Consider the following 20,976-nt stretch of genomic DNA (forward strand, 5'->3'; position numbering starts at 1 on the left):
TGCAGACAGGTGAGTATGACATACACACACACATACACACTCACTCACACACTGTATATATACACACATACACTGTATATACGCGCACACACTGTATATATGCGCACACACACTTTCTTCCCCTGGCTGTGTAGAGCTGCTGCTGTCTCTGTGTAATTGATCTCAGTGCACATCCACTGGGAAGAGGCAGGGAGGAGGGTTTGGGTGGGAGCAGAGTGGGTGTATTAGACACAATGGGTGTGTTAGATAAGCTAGACACCGCCCTAGAGCCACAAAGAATTCTGGGACTTGTAGGAACTGAACACAGGAAGTCAGAGGAGAGATTAACCCCATCAGAGCTGGAGCCAGCAATGAGCATGTGCTGCTAGTGCACAATGAAAGGTAATTTTGCTGAAAAAACATAATAGATGTGTTGAGGGGCACATATTAGCAAGATTTATCAGAAAAAAAAATCAGTTTTGGTAACTGGACAACTTTAAACATTGACTCCTGACCCTGAGGTACTTACCTATATAACTAACATAATCCTAAAGTAGATGTATACATATGATACTTACATTTATAACGACTCACACGTACAGTTAGGTCCAGAAATATTTGGACAGTGACACAAGTTTTGTTATTTTAGCTGTTTACAAAAACATGTTCAGAAATACAATTATATATATAATATGGGCTGAAAGTGCACACTCCCAGCTGCAATATGAGAGTTTTCACATCCAAATCGGAGAAAGGGTTTAGGAATCATAGCTCTGTAATGCATAGCCTCCTCTTTTTCAAGGGACCAAAAGTAATTGGACAAGGGACTCTAAGGGCTGCAATTAACTCTGAAGGCGTCTCCCTCATTAACCTGTAATCAATGAAGTAGTTGGGGTTGATTACAGGTGTGTGGTTTTGCATTTGGAAGCTGTTGCTGTGACCAGATAACATGCAGTCTAAGGAACTCTCAATTGAGGTGAAGCAGAACATCCTGAGACTGAAAAAAAAGAAAAAATCCATCAGAGAGATAGCAGACATGCTTGGAGTAGCAAAATCAACAGTCGGGTACATTCTGAGAAAAAAGGAATTGACTGGTGAGCTTGGGAACTCAAAAAGGCCTGGGCGTCCACGGATGACAACAGTGGTGGATGATCGCCGCATACTTTCTTTGGTGAAGAAGAACCCGTTCACAACATCAACTGAAGTCCAGAACACTCTCAGTGAAGTAGGTGTATCTGTCTCTAAGTCAACAGTAAAGAGAAGACGCCATGAAAGTAAATACAAAGGGTTCACATCTAGATGCAAACCATTCATCAATTCCAAAAATAGACAGGCCAGAGTTAAATTTGCTGAAAAACACCTCATGAAGCCAGCTCAGTTCTGGAAAAGTATTCTATCGACAGATGAGACAAAGATCAACCTGTACCAGAATGATGGGAAGAAAAAAGTTTGGAGAAGAAAGGGAACGGCACATGATCCAAGGCACACCACATCCTCTGTAAAACATGGTGGAGGCAACGTGATGGCATGGGCATGCATGGCTTTCAATGGCACTGGGTCACTTGTGTTTATTGATGACATAACAGCAGACAAGAGTAGCCGGATGGATTCTGAAGTATACCGGGATATACTTTCAGCCCAGATTCAGCCAAATGCCGCAAAGTTGATCGAACGGCGCTTCATAGTACAGATGGATAATGACCCCAAGCATACAGCCAAAGCTACCCAGGAGTTCATGAGTGCAAAAAAGTGGAACATTCTGCAATGGCCAAGTCAATCACCAGATCTTAACCCAATTGAGCATGCATTTCACTTGCTCAAATACAGACTTAAGACGGAAAGACCCACAAACAAGCAAGACCTGAAGGCCTGGCAAAGCATTAAGAAGGAGGAAACCCAGCGTTTGGTGATGTCCATGGGTTCCAGACTTAAGGCAGTGATTGCCTCCAAAGGATTCGCAACAAAATATTGAAAATAAAAATATTTTGTTTGGGTTTGGTTTATTTGTCCAATTACTTTTGACCTCCTAAAATGTGGAGTGTTTGTAAAGAAATGTCTACAATTCCTACAATTTCTATCAGATATTTTTGTTCAAACCTTCAAATTAAACGTTACAATCTGCACTTGAATTCTGTTGTAGAGATTTCATTTCAAATCCAATGTGGTGGCATGCAGAGCCCAACTCGCGAAAATTGTGTCACTGTCCAAATATTTCTGGACCTAACTGTATATATATGTTTCAGACTGCCTTATTTCCGTGGAAGTTCTATACCATATAGCACTCAAGTGCGAGTAGGACCACATATGTTATGCTATACATACCCTTCTAAGGTATTGAGTTTCTCTTATTAGCACTCTACCAAATGGTTCTGTCTGGACTTATTGAATATGACCTTCATAGTCATGACTAGTGATGAGCGAGTACTAAAAAGCTCGGGTGCTAGAAGCTCGGGCCGAGCCTCCCAAGATACTCGTGTACTCGGCCCGAGCAACGAGCCCAATGTTATCCTATGGGAGACCCGAGTATTTTTGTGAAATGACCACCGGCAGCATGTAGAAACCCTAAAAATGGCACAAAAGTCTCAGAAGAGTGCTCAAATGACATGGCAACAGCATGGGGAAGACCCCTTGAAGCATTTATCACTCAAAAGTCACAGCTGTGAACAATTTTGTCCGCGTTTTACGCCATTTTTACGGACTCACCAGAAAACCTTCCAAAATGACACCAAAATGAATTTTCATGGCGGAAATGTTAAGGGCACATACCCAATAGTGAGATAGAGCTAATGTATGTTACTTTTTGAGATCAATACATGAAAGATTTTACGTAAAACATTGTGTGGCACTCCGATGTCCCTGAGAAGAGACGTACATAAAGGCCTCTGAGTCTAATATGCCCATTTTGAGGAAGTGAGTCTTTGTATTATTTTCCTTTGCCAGGTCAGTCCAAAATTGTGAGGTTCACCAATGCCCCTGCATAGAGACGTGCATGAGGGCCTGTAAACCTGAAGTGCCCATTGTAAGGAAGTGGGTGTATTATAGTATAGCCCTTTGGCAGGGCAGCCAAAAATTGAGAGGCTCCACATTGTCCCTGGATAGAGACGTGCATGAGGGCCTGTAAACTTGAAGTGCCCATTGTAAGGAAGTGGGTCTATTGTAGTATAGCCCTTTGGCAGGGCAGCCAAAAATTGGGAGGCTCCACGTTGTCCCTGGGTAGAGACGTGCATGAGGGCCTGTAAACTTGAAGTGCCCATTGTAAGGAAGTGGGTGTATTATAGTATAGCCCTTTGGCAGGGCAGCCAAAAATTGAGAGGCTCCACGTTTTCCCTGGGTAGAGACGTGCATGAGGGCCTCAAAACATTAAGTGTCCATTGTCAGGAAGTGGGTGTATTATAGTATAGCCCTTAGGCAGGGCAGCCAAAAATTGGGAGGCTCCACGTTGTCCCTGGGTAGAGACGTGCATGAGGGCCTCAAAACATTAAGTGTCCATTGTCAGGAAGTGGGTGTATTATAGTATAGCCCTTAGGCAGGGCAGCCAAAAATTGGGAGGCTCCACGTTGTCCCTGGGTAGAGACGTGCATGAGGGCCTCAAAACATTAAGTGTCCATTGTCAGGAAGTGGGTGTATTATAGTATAGCCCTTTGGCAGGGCAGCCAAAAATTGGGAGGCTCCACGTTGTCCCTGGGTAGAGACGTGCATGAGGGCCTGTAAACTTGAAGTGCCCATTGTAAGGAAGTGGGTCTATTGTAGTATAGCCCTTTGGCAGGGCAGCCAAAAATTGAGAGGCTCCACATTGTCCCTGGATAGAGACGTGCATGAGGGCCTGTAAACTTGAAGTGCCCATTGTAAGGAAGTGGGTGTATTATAGTATAGCCCTTTGGCAGGGCAGCCAAAAATTGGGAGGCTCCACGTTGTCCCTGGGTAAAGACGTGCATGAGGGCCTCAAAACATTAAGTGTCCATTGTCAGGAAGTGGGTGTATTATAGTATAGCCCTTAGGCAGGGCAGCCAAAAATTGGGAGGCTCCACGTTGTCCCTGGGTAGAGACGTGCATGAGGGCCTCAAAACATTAAGTGTCCATTGTCAGGAAGTGGGTGTATTATAGTATAGCCCTTAGGCAGGGCAGCCAAAAATTGGGAGGCTCCACGTTGTCCCTGGGTAGAGACGTGCATGAGGGCCTCAAAACATTAAGTGTCCATTGTCAGGAAGTGGGTGTATTATAGTATAGCCCTTAGGCAGGGCAGCCAAAAATTGGGAGGCTCCACGTTGTCCCTGGGTAGAGACGTGCATGAGGGCCTCAAAACATTAAGTGTCCATTGTCAGGAAGTGGGTGTATTATAGTATAGCCCTTAGGCAGGGCAGCCAAAAATTGGGAGGCTCCACGTTGTCCCTGGGTAGAGACGTGCATGAGGGCCTCAAAACATTGTTCCCATTGCAAAGGAGCGGGTCTCCTGTCGTTGTAATGTCCATTCTGCAAAGAATGGGCGAAAAAATTTACCACTGGGGGTATACCTGAAACAAAGGCCTAAGTATTGCAATTTGTAACGGTCATCATGGTGGCGCATGAGGAGAAGGAGGAGCAGTCCAGCGATTATCCAAAGTCCAGAAGTGTGTACCCATGGGTGACTGGAGGTACATGGCAAACTTTAAATTCCGCTCTCATTTGCTGGTGGTGTGGTGAAGTCTGGCCCAATCCAACCCTTGTTCATCTTGATCAGAGTCAGCCTGTCAGCATTTTCAGTTGACAGGCGGGTGCGTTTATCTGTAATGATTCCACCTGCGGCACTAAAAACACGCTCTGACAAAACGCTAGCGGCAGGGCAGGCCAGGACTTCCAAGGCGTAGAGAGCCAATTCATGCCACGTGTCCAGCTTGGATACCCAATAATTGTAAGGCACAGAGGAATGTCGGAGTACAGTTGTTCGATCTGCAAGGTACTCCTTCAGCATCTGGGCAAACTTAGGATTTCTTGTGGCACTACCCCGCACCTCAGGGGCTGTGGTACGTGAGGGGCTGAGAAAACTATCCCACATCTTAAAGACTGTTCCCCTACCTCTGGCGGATTGGACTTGTGCCTCTCTCGGCTGTACGCCTCGGTTGTCCACTGATTCCTGACCTATGCCGCTAGCGTTTTGTGAGGGGAATGCTTTGCCTACTTCCGTGACTATGGCCTTCCGGAACTGCTGCATTTTGGTTGACCTCTCCTCCACGGGAATAAGAGACAAAAAGTTCTCCTTGTAGCGTGGGTCTAACAGTGTTACCAACCAGTAATGATTGTCGGCCAAGATGTTCTTAACGCGAGGGTCACGAGACAGGCAGCTTACCATAAAGTCAGCCATGTGCGCCAGACTCTTAACAGCCAGGACTTCAGTAGCCTGACCAACAAGATGACTGAACATGCTGTCCTCCTCCTCCTCCTCCTCCTCCTCCTCATCTACCCTGTCCTCTGGCCAGCCACGCTGAACCGAGGATATGACTGGTGTGCATGTCATATCCTCAATTTGGCCGGAGAGTTGCTCCATGTCTTCATCCTCCTCCTCGTCATAGTCCTCCACTGCACGTTGTGATGAGACGAGGCTGGGCTGTGTGTTATCACCCACACCCACTACTGTTTCTTGCTGCAACTCATCGCGCTCCGCCTGCAATGCATCATGTTTGTTTTTCAGCAGAGACCGTTTTAGAAGGCAGAGTAGCGGTATGGTGACGCTAATAATGGCGTCATCACCACTCACCATCTTGGTGGAGTCCTCAAAGTTTTGGAGGATGGTACATAGGTCTGACATCCATCTCCACTCCTCAGGTGTTATGTGTGGAGTTTGACCCATTTCCCGACGGCTTAGGTGATGCAGGTACTCAACAACTGCCCTCTTCTGCTCACATATCCTGACCAACATGTGCAGAGTTGAATTCCAACGCGTGGGGACATCACACACCAGTCTGTGAGCCGGAAGATGCAAACGGCGCTGAAAGCCGGCAAGGCCGGCTGAAGCAGTAGGTGACTTTCGAAAATGTGCAGACAGGCGGCGAACTTTTACCAGCAGATCAGACAGCTCTGGGTATGACTTTATAAACCGCTGAACCACGAGGTTGAGCACATGGGCCACGCATGGAACATGTGTCAGCTGGCCTCGCCTCAAAGCCGCCACCAGGTTCCGGCCATTGTCACACACGACCTTTCCTGGCTTTAGGTTCAGAGGTGTGAGCCAGTGATCTGCCTGCTGTTTCAGAGCTGTCCACACCTCTTCTGCATTGTGGGGTTTGTCACCGATGCAGATTAGCTTCAGCACAGCCTGTTGCCGCTTCGCCGAGGCAGTGCTGCAGTGCTTCCAGCTTGGGACTGGTGTGGAGGGTACAGTGGATGAGGATGCGCAGGAGGAGGAGGAGGCTGAAGAGCATGACATTCCTGAGCTGTAGAGTGTGGGTGAAACACTGACTGAGGTAGGGCCTGCAAACCTTGGTGTGGGAAGGACGTGTTCCGTCCCTCACTCAGACTGGGTCCCAGCTTCCACAATATTAACCCAGTGTGCCGTCAACGAGATGTAGCGGCCTTGCCCACAAGCACTTGTCCACGTGTCTGTGGTTAGGTGGACCTTGGGTGAAACAGCGTTGTTCAGGGCACGTGTGATGTTTTGTGACACGTGGTTATGCAACGCGGGGACGGCACACCGGGAGAAATAGTGGCGGCTGGGGACCGAGTAACGTGGGACAGCTGCCGCCATCAGGTCGCGGAATGCTTCTGTCTCCACCAGCCTAAAAGGCAACATTTCCAGCGCAAGCAGTCGCGAAATGTTAGCATTTAGAACTGTGGCATGTGGGGTGTTGGCAGTGTATTTGCGCCTGCGTTCAAAGGTTTGCTGAATGGATAACTGAACGCTGCGCTGGGACAAGGACGTGCTTGATGATGGTGTTCTTTATGCGTAGGCAACTGCAGGTGCAGGAGTGGAGGAGGCTTGTTCGCAGGCAGCATGGACAGGGGATTGGCTCGCATGCACAACCAGCGAAGACGTAGCAGTGACATCAGCAAGCACTGCTCCTCGACTCTGTTGTACTTCCCACAAAGTCGGGTGCTTGGCTGACATGTGCCTGATCATGCTGGTGGTGGTCAGGCTGCTAGTTTTGGTACCCCTGCTGATGCTGGCACGGCAGGTGTTGCAAATGGCCTTTTTAGAATCATCTGGAGCCAACTTAAAAAACTGCCAGACTCGGGAAGACCTAACATTTGTACAGGCACCTTGTGTCGTCGTGTTGTTCCGGGGAACGGTTGCCTGACTTCTGCCTGGGGCCACCACCCTGCTTCTTACTGCCTGTTGTGATGCTACGCCTCCCTCCCCCTGTGCACTGCTGTCCTCGCTCTGCATATCCTCCTGCCAGGTTGGGTCAGTTACTGGATCATCCACCACGTCGTCTTCCTCTTCCGCACCCTGCTCCTCCTCCTGACTTCCTGACAATTGTGTCTCATCATCGTCCACCACTTGTTGAGACACGTTGCCAACTTCGTGAGAACGTGGCTGCTCAAATATTTGGCCATCTGTACAGACGATCTCCTCATGACCCACTTCAATATGAGCTGGCGAGAGGCCAGAATGTGTGAATGGAAACGTGAACAGCTCTTCCGAGTGTCCAATTGTGGGATCATTAATGTCCGAGGAGGACGTGTACTCAGCCTGGTGGTAGGAAGGAGGATCAGGTTCAGAAATGTTCGGTGCAGTATCACGGCTACTGACACTTGACCGTGTGGAAGACAGAGTGTTTGTGGTGGTGCCAATCTGACTGGAAGCATTATCTGCTATCCAACTAACAACCTGTTGACACTGGTCTTGGTTCAAGAGCGGTGTACTGCTGCGGTCCCCAAGAATTTGGGACAGGACGTGCGAGCGACTAGATGTGGCCCTTTGTTGTGGCGAAATTAGAGCTTGCCCACGACCTCCTCCTCTGCCTGCACCACCATCACGTCCACTTCCTTGTTCCTTGACAATGCCCTTGCGCATTTTGCAATGCTGTGCTGACGTGTATTCACTACTTGTGCGTTATATCAAAGTTTGTGGAAATTGCACACAAGTGCACCTGTACGCTGCCACCGACAGGCACACACGTGCGGTTTTAAAAACCAAGCACGGACGCACTAAGAACCTAACAGGTTTTTTTGGGGAGCGACAATTACAGACAAGTCAGACACTATCTGGACTGTTTTAGACTGTGTACACCAGCCCCAGATATGATGAAGGCTGGTATACGGTCACCACTAGGAATGGCTATATATACCCTGCCTGCCTGCCTGTATACTGGTACAATAGTCCTGACAAGGACTCTTCTGGTCACTAGCCTGTATTCAGACCTGGCTATACCCTGCCTGTATATAGCAACAATAGTCCTGAGAAGGACTCTGCTACTGTACTCCGACCTGGCTATACCCTGCCTGCCTGTATACAACTAGAATAGTCCTGAGAAGGACTTTTGGTCACACTGTTTGCAGCCCTGCAACTGAAAAAGCTATAAAGGGCCGCAAAGCTTTCCCTGAATCAGCGACACTCTCCCTGCACTGACAGTCTGGATAGCTGTGAGCAGAGCACAGCGCGCCGGCCGGTATAAAGGCTCGGTCACGCTGTCCAGGCCGGCCAATCACTGCAATTCCACAACTAACAGGGCTGTGGCATTGCAGTGGTCTGCCAGCCAATCCCTGCATGAGGGCTGGCTCTCAAAAGAGCGCCAACATGCAGAAATGAAGACCACGAGTACAGCACGAGTATCGCGAGATTACTCGGTCCCCGCCGAGTAGACCGAGTACAGTGATACTCGTGCGAGTACCGAGTAGTTACAAGCATGCTCGCTCATCACTAGTCATGACACATTATAACTGTCATCCTGTGATTCCCCTGTCTAGATTATATAGACACAATCTTTCAAGATTTTGTACCCAGTTCCCAGTGGTGCTATTTCTATTATCTCTGATATCGAGGTACGTGCATTTTCCAGAATGTATGACGTCACTCATATCACTGACACTATAATCTTGATGTATCAAATATGTACTCTAACATGTTATGATGTAATAATACGTATGGAGTGTTTTGCAAGATATTTTGGGGCATCACCCCCTTCATGTAATGATCACTGTCAAATTCTATAATCCTGTACATGGAATCTTATTGTATTGTGTTGCCATCTTTGAGATATGTACATTTGATTTTTTTTGTAACACTTTTTTTCTCTGTTGCTTTTGTCACCAGTCCAAATAGTCCTTGAGAAAGGTCCATCGAGGACCGAAACGTTGGAAAGACTTTTCTTTGTTATTGAATAAACTATTTTGCACCATCCTTGAAACTGTTTTCCTTTAATCACATGGTGTGCCGGAGCTATATTTTTCTATTGGACGTATTTTCTCCTGAGCACCCCTATTGTGGTAGTTGAGCCAGGTCTACTTTTTGATTGACACTCTACGCCACACCTAGCGTCAGTCGTGTGCCCGCCAATAAGTGCATGTGGTCACCCACACACAAGGAATCTCCTCGTAACCCTGCCGTCATCTGACCTCATCACGTGATTTCCTCGCCGTGCTCTCCCTCACATACAACAGCAACAACTATCTTTCGTCCAATCAGGCTGGTCTGATGAATCCGACCAATTAGGTTGAGTCTGAGGAAACAACCAATCACAGCGGATCTTACGCTTCGCGGTCCAGGAAGTGGCTGGCAATCCTGGGAGTAGTGTATTCTTACAGTGTGCGGCGGCCCCGCCCAGCGCGCCCCTCCCATGTGACAGCAGCGGGTGACAGAGCAGTCATATGACCAGTCCGCTGATGGAGCGCTGGGGCTAGGTGCGCTGTGCCAGGCTGTCCATGCCTAGCACAGGCTGCCGGGGGTTTCCTGCAAAATGCCACCCACTCTTTTCCAGAAGCTTTTCAATAAGAGGAGCGGGCAGCTGTCCCCTAGTAGAGACCCGAGGGAGGACTATGCCTTCAGGTAGGACCCGGCTCTGTGTCTGCAGACATTATTACTAGCCAAGTGGTGACTGGATGGACCCTGTGTAGGACTACAAGTTCCACAGTGCAGTGCGAGCTCATGTAATGTGACCTGTGCTGTGCCAGCCCGTGTAATGTGACCTGTGCTGTGCCAGCCCATGTAATGTGACCTGTGCTGTGCCAGCCCATGTAATGTGACCTGTGCTGTGCCAGCCCATGTAATGTGACCTGTGCCAGCCCGTGTAATGTGACCTGTGCCAGCCCGTGTAATGTGACCTGTGCTGTGCCAGCCCGTGTAATGTGACCTGTGCTGTGCCAGCCCGTGTAATGTGACCTGTGCTGTGCCAGCCCGTGTAATGTGACCTGTGCTGTGCCAGCCCATGTAATGTGACCTGTGCTGTGCCAGCCCATGTAATGTGACCTGTGCCAGCCCGTGTAATGTGACCTGTGCCAGCCCGTGTAATGTGACCTGTGCCAGCCCGTGTAATGTGACCTGTGCCAGCCCGTGTAATGTGACCTGTGCCAGCCCGTGTAATGTGACCTGTGCTGTGCCAGCCCGTGTAATGTGACCTGTGCTGTGCCAGCCCGTGTAATGTGACCTGTGCTGTGCCAGCCCGTGTAATGTGACCTGTGCTGTGCCAGCCCGTGTAATGTGACATGTGCTGTGCCAGCCCGTGTAATGTGACCTGTGCTGTGCCAGCCCGTGTAATGTGACCTGTGCTGTGCCAGCCCGTGTAATGTGACCTGTGCTGTGCCAGCCCGTGTAATGTGACCTGTGCTGTGCCAGCCCGTGTAATGTGACCTGTGCTGTGCCAGCCCGTGTAATGTGACCTGTGCTGTGCCAGCCCCTGTAATGTGACCTGTGCCAGCCCATGTAATGTGACCTGTGGCAGCTCATGTAATGTGTCCTGTCCTGTGCCAGCCAGTGTAATGTGACCTGTGCCAGCCCATGTAATGTGACCTGTGCTGTGCCAGCCCATATAATGTGACCTGTGCTGTGCCAGCCCGTGTAATGTGACCTGTGCCAGCCCATGTAATGTGACCTGTGCCAGCCCATGTAATGTGACCTGTGCTGTGCCAGCTCATGTAATGTGACCTGTGCTGTGCCAGCTCATGTAATGTGACCTGTGCTGTGCCAGCTCATGTAATGTGACCTGTGCTGTGCCAGCCCATGTAATGTGACCTGTGCCAGCCCATGTAATGTGACCTGTGCTGTGCCAGCTCATGTAATGTGACCTGTGCTGTGCCAGCTCATGTAATGTGACGTGTCCTGTGCCAGCCCATGTGATGTGACCTGTGCTGTGCCAGCCCATGTGATGTGACCTGTGCTGTGCCAGCTCATGTAATGTGACCTGTGCTGTGCCAGCTCATGTAATGTGACCTGTGCTGTGCCAGCTCATGTAATGTGACCTGTGCTGTGCCAGCTCATGTAATGTGTGCTGTGCCAGCTCGTGTAATGTGACCTGTTCTGTGCCAGCCCGTGTAATGTGACCTGTGCTGTGCCATCACCTGGAGCTTTACCTTGTCTGAGTAGATATCCTATCAGCTGGAAAGCCAGTGCCAGCCATGGACCCTTGTGCCCTTCCTCGGGTGGCACTGGGCATGTTACTGCTTGTAATTAACCCTTGTTTTGCTACCAGAACTACGTTTAGGATTTCTGAGTGATGAAAGGGTTACACCTGATCATTGCTATTCACCCTCTCCTCTCGGCCACCTCTTGTATTATTCCTACGCCCAATCTCTGGGTGTAATTTGCTGAACACCACTCTGCCCAGCTGGTGGTTGGTGATGGTGCTGGCAATGATGCCAGTAGGAAGCCGTGTCCTGTATGGGCTCAGCACTTGCTGATTTCCTTTTCCCTGCAGTTTGGTGGCACAGATCAGCTTCTGTACAAGGGGAGCTGGCCCAGGATTAGGAGGCTGATAGACATAAATATCTATCTCCAGACTCCCTGCCGTCCCAAGGTAAGGGGGAGAGTCGCACACAATCTCCAGGATCCTGGTGGACATGCCATCCACGTGCCATATTTATTAAGGGTTTCAGGGAAACTTGGATTAGACAGTATAAAAGATAATCCTCTTTGTGTAGTTTGATGAATTTTAAAGCTAAGTTCCCATGGTGTGACAACCCGGCAGATTTTCCGCTGTGTATTTGTTGGAAAACCGCTGCATTTTACAGCAAAGTTGTAGAAAATCTCATGCGCAGCCGGTGAAATCTCCGCGGTGTGAGATCCGGAGGGGTCAGGTTATGCTGCGGCTGTAGGTGCAAGTTTCACCCTCCTATATAAGAGGTGACGTCTGAGTTCCACAAAACGTTTTGCAATGATCCCACTGCAAGACTTCTGCTCCGAGAGGTCCAGTACAGACAATCCATAGAACCATAGCCAAAGACTATCCAGCCTAAGTGATTGGTAGATCGGTCCCAGTGGTGTCCTCATTGGGGTTCTGTCTGTATTCCCGATCAGTATGTGTTTGGTGTATGGAAGGAAGCGGAGTACCAGGAGTACACCTACTCAAACACGGGGACCACATACAGACCTCCAGCTTCATGCTATAGCTTCTAACAACACTATTATCAGATAAGATATCCAGAAGCCTTTCCATTCTTTAGGATGTGTCAGTGTTGAGTCTATAGCATGCCGTGCTTATTATTAGCTGTGATGACCTCAGCATCACATGAGTTCCATATATTGTGCCATGTACAGAGGTGTCTGCAGTTCTGGCTGTCAGATGCTTCCATGATGAAATGTGTTAGCCTTGTAGGTTCTGTTCACTTGTTTTCACGACTTCCAGCATGGAGATGGTTAAAATCGAATATTATTCATGGTATATATTAGTCCGTCCTTTAATTTTCCCAGAGTAGACTGATGCCAGATATAGAGATTTAGGCTGATTCTGTTGCATGTTGTCCTCGTGCCTGTGATCGGGCAGTGATCCTGGCCATTGGCTGCTGGTTCCTACATCCCTTCTAACATCTTCAGGGTTTCTCCAGATGTAAATGTTATTTTTACGAGTGTCGGGTTGGATCAGGTGCTGGCTGCTCACACACATCTACAGTATATTTGCAGCCAATTTTATTTATCTATCTATAACAATCATTTTTGAGAAGCCCACCACCCTATAAGGGTATGGGGCAGATTCAGTGTTTGGATGTATCATTTCTGCATCTCTTGGCAAGAAAAATGCAGCCGCAAAAACGCACCTTTTTAAATGCTTTTTTTTTTTTTCTAGCATTTTTGGACACCAATGAATGTGATAAAGATGCACAACCCCTCCAATTGTATAATAAAATTGAACCCGGTGCAGCTTATTGGACAGTGTTTTATGTTTAAATAAAGAAATGGGGAAAAAACTCACGCTGTGGGGTCCCCCCTATTTTTGATAATTAGCAAAGGTAAATCAGATAGCTGGGTGCTGGTATTTTCAGGCTGGGTAGATCCATGTTTATTTGGCCCTTCGCAACCTAAAAATACCACTCCGCAGCTGCCCCACAATTGGTGCATCCATTAGATGTACTAATTCTGGCACTTTGCCTTGGCTTCTCCTGATTACCCTGATGTTGTTGCAATCAGGACAATATTTTGGGGGATTTATCAGCTCTTTAGTGTCAGCTGGCATCAAGCCCTGGTGTTGGTAATGGAGAGGAGTCTCTCAGACACCCCCATTACTACCTAGTGAGTAAAAAGAAAAAACATACAAAAAATACTTCATTTAAATAAACACTGTCCCTGGTTCACCATTTTATATAAAAATCAAACATGCAAGTCCAACGTAGTCCAGGGATTCTGACGGAAGACGCTGTCCCTCATTCAACAATTTATTAGAAATCCAAGTTCCCAGCTCCGACATAGTCCAGTGGTTCCCACAATGTTCCTTTATCACATAGATCAAAGACTAAGGAGCATCAGACCGAGGCCTCAGAACGAGGCTCCATAGACTCTGAGCAGCAGCCGGTCCATGCTTGCGCTGCGCTCCACAAGACCCGGGACACTGGTGAGCCGTGACGTCATCCAGGGCCATGTGACACCGAGGCCAAACAGGTTTTTATTATCTACTTCTATAGCATTTACCGCTGTGTGTAAAAAAAAAAAAAAAAAAAAAAAAAAAGCAAGTCCACAATAATTTTTATACCTTTTTGTTATTATAGTGTTTTTGACTGCCTTATTTTAAGTAGATGGTTGAAAAGACGCAAAGAATTGACACTTTGCAGATTATCTGCAACGGAAAAATAAAGCGGGCTCTACACGCTACGATATCGTTAATGATTTATCGTCGGGGTCACGTCGTTAGTGACGCACATCAGGCGTCATTAACGATATCGCAGCGTGTGACACTTATGTGCGACCTAAAACGATCGCAAAAGTGGCCAAAATCGTTTGCTGTGGAGAGGTCGTCCTAAAACAAAAAATCGTTCTCTTCTAATTAGCGATGTTGTTCCTTGTTCCTGCGGCATCACACATCACTGTGTGTGACACCGCAGGAGCGACGAACATCTCCTTACCTGCGTCCACCGGCAATGCAGAAGGAAGGAGGTGGGAGGGATGTTTACGTCCCACTCATCTCCGCCCCTCTGCTTCTATTGGACGGCTGCCGTGTGACGTTCCTGTGACGCAGCACAAACCGCCCCCTTAGAAAGGAGGCGGATCGCCGGCCAGAGCGACGTCGCAGGACAGGTAAGTCCGTGTGACGGGGGTAAGTGAGGTTGTGCGCGACGGGCAGCAATTTGCCCGTGACTAGTGTTGAGTGGACCCGGACTGTAAACGTCCGGATCCGCGCGGTTTCAGTGCTGTCTCTGGGGACGACCCGGACGCGGGATTCCGGGTGCGCGATCCGGATTCGGCAAGTCCTAAAACATGAAAAAAACAATAAATAAATGAGCGTTTCATACTTACTGAAACTGTGTCATGGCGGCATACTTCTTCCGGGTCTTCACACTTCTTACCTTGTTTTCTCCGCCCAGCATCCGTCTGTGCAGGCTGACACGCCCCCCAGCCTGTGACAGTCTGCTGCGGTGATCGCGTCATCGCCGCTCCCCGCCCACAGTCCGTCCGTGCAGGTTGACACGCCCCCTTGCCTGTTAGTGTGCTATGGTGATCGGTCCCCGCCCACCGGCCTTCAGTGCATGCTGGCACGCCCCCCTAGCTTGTGACAGTGTATCGGCCCCGGAGGCTGTGACAGTATGCCGTGCTCATGGTGGCATCGTTCACGCTACACTCAGAGCGGGCAGTGTTATCGCTCTGAGATGTAGCAGAACTGTTTGTGTTACCGCGGGTGGATCTCTCTGTCTCTTATTATGGGGGCACTGTGGCTGGCTTCAATGTGGGGGCACTGTGGCTGGCTTCAATGTGGGGGCACTGTGGCTGGCTTCATTGTGGGGTGTAGTGTGGGGGCCTTGGAGAGTGTGTCTCTCTCTCGCTCTCTCTCCTCATTGACATGTATTGGCCGGATTCTGGATCGGATCTCGGACTTCTTTATCAACCCACCACTGATCTGCCGGACCGATATTGGCAATCCGCTCAACTCTACCCATGACGCACAACCGACGGGGGCGGGTACGATCGCTTGCGATCTTGCTAGTGAGATCGCAGCGTGTAAAGCCCGCTTAAGCACCACGTGCACTACACCTCAGGGTTCTCATTCACTTTTGCTGGCTTCAGGATTCCCTTCAGGTTTTGAGACAAATCTGCACTCAAAAATGCATTTAAAATAAAATACAATAAACACGCAACGTGTGCGCACAGCCCAACACCACTTTTCAGGGCTATCGTCGTCTTGCAGAGATTTCATAGCCTCTTGAGCGCCGGTTGTTTTTGGACAGGTGCTGTGTTTCCTGGAAAGAGTGTATAATTCTGCATTTGCCCCCTGGCTACTCCATTGTTATGTCTCCACTTTGGTTGTGTGCGGTATTCGGGCATTGCGTGGCGTGATGGCAGAGGCTGCGAGTTTTAGCTGTAATTTACTGTTCTAATGACAGCTTGTACCAGAGTCCTTGTCTGGGATAATTATAAGGTCTTAAAGTAACAAGATCCCTTCACATGCTGTTCCCATCGCTGTGGGGATCAGGTTCCTAGCTATGAACATTGTAGTGCATAAATTGGTTTATTGTTTAGTGCCAGAATGCCTGACGTGCTGAGCACACATTGCGATATTATTAGAGCTGCAATTTTCTTAATGTTTCTAATGATTTTTAAAGAGGTTGCCCACTGCTAGGAGACCCCATTCTGAGATAAATATTATACTCGCCTCTCGTACTCGCGCCCTTCCAGCGGTGTCTGGCATCGCGGTGCAGGGGGTCAGGTGTATTGTGACGTTACGTGAGCCCCAATCAGAACCAGCTTCCTTCTCCCCCCACCTTTGGACCAAACGAACAATCAACAGGACATAAGCGTAGCCGCGGTGCTCACTCCCTGTTGACTAACTTGTTTTGTTCGATGGCAGGGAGAAGGAATCCAGTACTTATTGGACTCTGGGCTTTCATGACATCTCAACCTCTGATGTCCGGTGATGTCAGATCAACTTCCTGTTGACCTGACATCACTGAGGCCGGTGCCAGTCTTCCCGAGTCACTGGGCTGTGGGTGGCATTTCACTGCTCGTCACAGCCCAGCATCGCTCCTGCTTGCGGCACTCTGCAGTGAAGAAGGGAGCAGGGAGATGCTGGGCTGTGATGAGCGGTAAAATGACGCCCACAGTTCAATCACTCAGGAAGACTGGTGCCGGCTGCGGTGATGTCACATCAACTTCCAGTTGACTTAACATCACCAGACATCAGAGGTCAGAGCCCGGTGGTCACACGATTGCGGTGAGCGGAGCACAATAGCGCCGCTCGGAGGCATTTTTGGTAACACAAGTTATTTGAGAGAAACCTTGTTTCTCAACATAGTATCAATGCGCCCCTTTAATATTGAAGTGTATGGAGTGCGCTTGTCACTGTTTGGCATCCATTATCTGATGAATGGACATGTCATGAGCTCCTTATGATGTACCCATTAGGGGATGTGCAGGTGACATCTACCGCGGTGGATCCACTCTGAAACCCTTCTGAAAAAACGGTTAATAAAGGTTATAAATATAGAAATACAGATGCTCAATGTATAACCACTGTTCACATGTTCAGTCTTTTAACCGCTTCGGGTTTCAAAAGACTCAAAGTAGTTAAGTGACCTGACCCTTCTAAGTGGAAGATGCCACAAACTAAATAAGACTATGGGGCGCTCAGGAAGAAGGGCGGGCGACGCCTGGGGTCTTCTCTATAGTTTTAAAGATGAAAAAAGCCAGTGTTTCCCAAAGCAGGTACTCTCATGCTTAAAAGGCTGTGCACACTACCATTCTCTCCCCACCATCGGCTGTAATGTAGCCTGGGGTGATAGATGTGTATGAGAGCTGGTATTTTTAGATATTACATTTTATTTGGGAAATTCACCTCTTCTCAGAATAACTTGCCTAACGACACTGAATAATTGTAAGAGGTGAGTGATTTTTATGTAAGCAATGAAGAAAAGAAACCTCCCGCCGCCGGCTTCTTGTTCGATACTTCTACTACCCACACATTACCTGACGTGTGTGCCTCCGAATGTAACATTCTCGGGGAATCCCACACCACGTCAGCAGTTTACAAACATTCACAGATTTCTGCCGCCCTCAGTATCACAAAGACTACTACAGTCGGAGATGCTTCAGCCTAGGTCTGTGAGAATGCGAGAAACACAGTCTATACATACTGCATACCACAATGGCCGAAGAAGCGAAACCAGCCACGTGCCCCAGGTCCTGATGCCTCGCGGATGTAGGTCTTTAATATACACATTACTTGGGGTCTCTTACCGGCAGCATTGACAACTGGATCATTATTCTTGGGAATGAATACTGTATATCCAAAATGTCCTTGTTTGGGCAGATCATTAAAGCAACACTCCAGAATTTTCTCAATAATAATAATAATAATAATAAAATATTTATTATTAATAATAACTTTAATTTTTTTCACTGCTGGAGTGGCACTTTAAATCTGGCCCCAGCTCCCTCTCATAAACTCACCCTCTGGTGTTTTTATGCTTTTTTGGCGCTGCTCCGGTACCACTGTGCCATCTTGTTACTGTAGCTTCTGACTGGCCGTCACAAGCTCCCAATACGTGTCTGAGAGCCGGAATGAGACTCTCATAGTCTTATTGATTTGTGACCTCTGTCACGCTCCATGAAACGCTGGAAACTGTCCTGAGTGACTGTGATGGAAGGTGAAGATGTCGGAAGGTAAGTAGAAGACTGGACAGAGGACATGCATTTAAAGCACCACTCCAGTGAGAAAATAAAAAAACCAAAACCACTGGTTGGTGCTTTAGGACAGGCTGAGTGCCCACGGTGTGGATTTTGGTGCGTTTTTCTGCCACAAGGTGTAGAAAATTTCTGCACTAAAAACTCAGCATGCCATGCGCACATACTCTTAAAATGATCCAATTTCTGCAAATGCTGTGCAGTTATGTAATATCCCCCCTTGGCCTGCTGTATATGAGGTGTATCAGCCATTACTGTGATAGCAGTGGAGTATTTCCCAGGTTGCAGCATTTAGCAGTTTATTTTCCTCTGGATTTGCATCTCCGAGGATGGGACAAGTGGTGCACAGTTATTATAAAGCACAAGCCGTGCCGTTTAGGTAAACACGAGGTTTTGGCATCTGTTCAGGTCAATGCAACTCCCTTACATTTGAGATAACAATGAATCTTTCTTCAGCATTACAAAACATAAACTGTGCCACCTGAAGAACATAATAACCAGCCCTGAGTGGATATTCTCCGGCATGCTATGCCAGTCGTGCCAGTTAAAAGCAGAGTTGGGGGTAATGAACCTGTGCAAAATTACAGCAGAATATGGTTTCTCCAAATGCAAGGCTAAAAGAAATATCGGAGAACGGAGCTGTGTGTAAGATTATTGTCGGTGTTTCTCGCTGCGTTCTGATATCTGGCTTGTTTTTTGAAAATTTTACAGAAACCTATAGTCGGTGCCAGAAACATAACCTAAAGCTCGGACTCCATCTCCCAAGAGTCACAGGAAAATTGTCGGTGTAAAATACTTATTTCAATCCTCAGAATTCTTGTACTTCTTCCCATATAAGGCATCCTGGAGTTTGTGCACGACTTGTGGATAACCTAATGACTTCCTAGGGGGATTTCGAAAATTACCATAACATTTAGAAGAATCTAATCTGAACCTTCTGATTTTGCTGGACCAGCGGACAACTCAATATGTATAAGGGCTTGTCCCAAGTCCCCTTAGGCTGCTTTCACACATCCGGTTTTAGCAGAGCTGGCCAATCCGGCTCTAAAACCTATGCAACGGATGCGGCGACAAAACCGCATCCTTTGCATAAGTTTTTTTACATGCGGCCCGTCCGACTTCTGCCGCTTGCGGCAGGCTACTGAGCATGCTCAGTGGAAAAAAACGCATGCGGCGGCCGGATGCGGTGTATGCATTGCAAATCGCGCCGGATGCGCCACGATGCGTTTTTTTTGCCAGACAAAAAACGCCGTGCCAGGCAACGTTCCATCCGGCCGCCGCATCTGCTAAATCTGCCGCATGCGGCAAAAAACGGACCGAACGCAAGGCAATACGGCACTAATGTAAGTCTATGCAGGAAAAAACGCAACCGGCGGCAACAAAAGCCGGTTGCGTTTTTTCTGCAGAGCGCCGTATTGTGCCGCACAGCAAAAACCAGATGTGTGAAAGCAGCCTAAGGCTATGTGCGCACGTTGCGCACAGTCACTGCAGAATTTTCTGCAGCAATCTGAAGAGCACACGTGCGCTTCAAATCGCTGCAGAAAATGTCCGTAGTGAAAAAAAAAAGCCGATTCCATGCGCTCTGCCTGCAGCTCCTGCCATAGACAGAGCAGGAGCTGCCGGCAAAGCGCACAGAAGAAGTGACATGTCACTTCTTAGAACGCGCGCTTCTGGCAGCAGCCAAAGCGCTGCGCTCTAAAACGCCACGTGCGCACGGCCCCTGCACAATCTCCATAGATTATGCAGGGGACGCAGGACGCATGCAGTTACGCTGCGCTACAAAGCGTAGCGTAACTGCATGTATTTACGCAACGTGCGCACATAGCCTAACAGAGTTTGGGAAAATGAAAGCTGGCACATGTCTGTTTATGATATGCCTAATCCTTTTTAATGTTGCCCGTGAGAGCCTGCCCCAGTGACTGCCCCTCCTTCCATGAAAAATTCATGCTCAGCCAGGCAGGTGTATAGCAGTTCAAGCAAGAATTCAGTCAACGGCTATCTAAAGGGTATGACCAGATTGAGCTGTAAAGGTTTTCTGTGTGTGTATATATATATGTATGTATATATGTATATGTATGTATATGTATATATATGTGTATATATGTATGTATGTATGTATGTATGTATGTATGTGTGTATATATATGTATATATATATATATATATATATATGTATGTGTATATATATATATATATATGTGTATATAATATTATAGTTATTGATAAAACTGAATAATCTGCAGTTAAATAGTGTTAGAAGTTATTTTCTACATGTAGATTACTGGAGCAGCAGCTATAGGTAGACTAAAGGACCTTCTTCCACATGCCATGTAGGGGACACAGATAGCATATGGAAGAAGATGCTCTGGTCAGATGAGTAAAATAGGAAATTTTGGGCTACATGCAAGACGCTACGTGTGGCGGAAAAGTAATACTGCACATTACACTGAAAACGCCATCCCCACCATCAATCATGGTGGTGACGCCGTGGGGATGCTTTTCTTCAGCAGAGACAGGGAAGCTGGTTAGAGTTGATAGGAAGATGGATGGAGCTAAATACATAGCAATTTTGGAGGAAAACCTAATAAAGGCCGCTAAAAACTTTAAGTTTGTGGCTTAGTTTGCACCTTACAGTAGGACAGTGACTCTAAGGCTGGGGCCACACGGGGATTACTGCGATCCCCTTGCATGACACTCAGCTCATGCTGGCAGTACAGCAGAGCCAAGTGTCCCTGCAACTGAGGTCCGTTCGTGCGAGCGGACCTCAGCTGT

The 20,976-nt window shown here is 48.0% G+C and overlaps 1 protein-coding gene across 2 annotated transcripts in view; it reads left to right on the forward strand.

The window, feature by feature from the left end:
• The first annotated feature begins 9,753 nt into the window (after positions 1-9,753).
• FNIP1 (folliculin interacting protein 1) overlaps positions 9,754-20,976 on the forward strand; it is a 130,276-nt gene continuing 119,053 nt past the window's right edge. For both annotated transcript variants that reach the window (XM_075344542.1, XM_075344544.1), the window contains exon 1: positions 9,754-9,937. In XM_075344542.1, coding sequence (XP_075200657.1) covers positions 9,849-9,937 — 89 coding nt within the window. In that variant the 5' untranslated portion in view covers positions 9,754-9,848. The remainder of the gene's footprint in view (positions 9,938-20,976) is intronic.

Source organism: Anomaloglossus baeobatrachus, chromosome 4, assembly GCF_048569485.1.
Source record: "Anomaloglossus baeobatrachus isolate aAnoBae1 chromosome 4, aAnoBae1.hap1, whole genome shotgun sequence".
Classification (NCBI taxonomy): Eukaryota; Metazoa; Chordata; class Amphibia; order Anura; family Aromobatidae; genus Anomaloglossus; species Anomaloglossus baeobatrachus.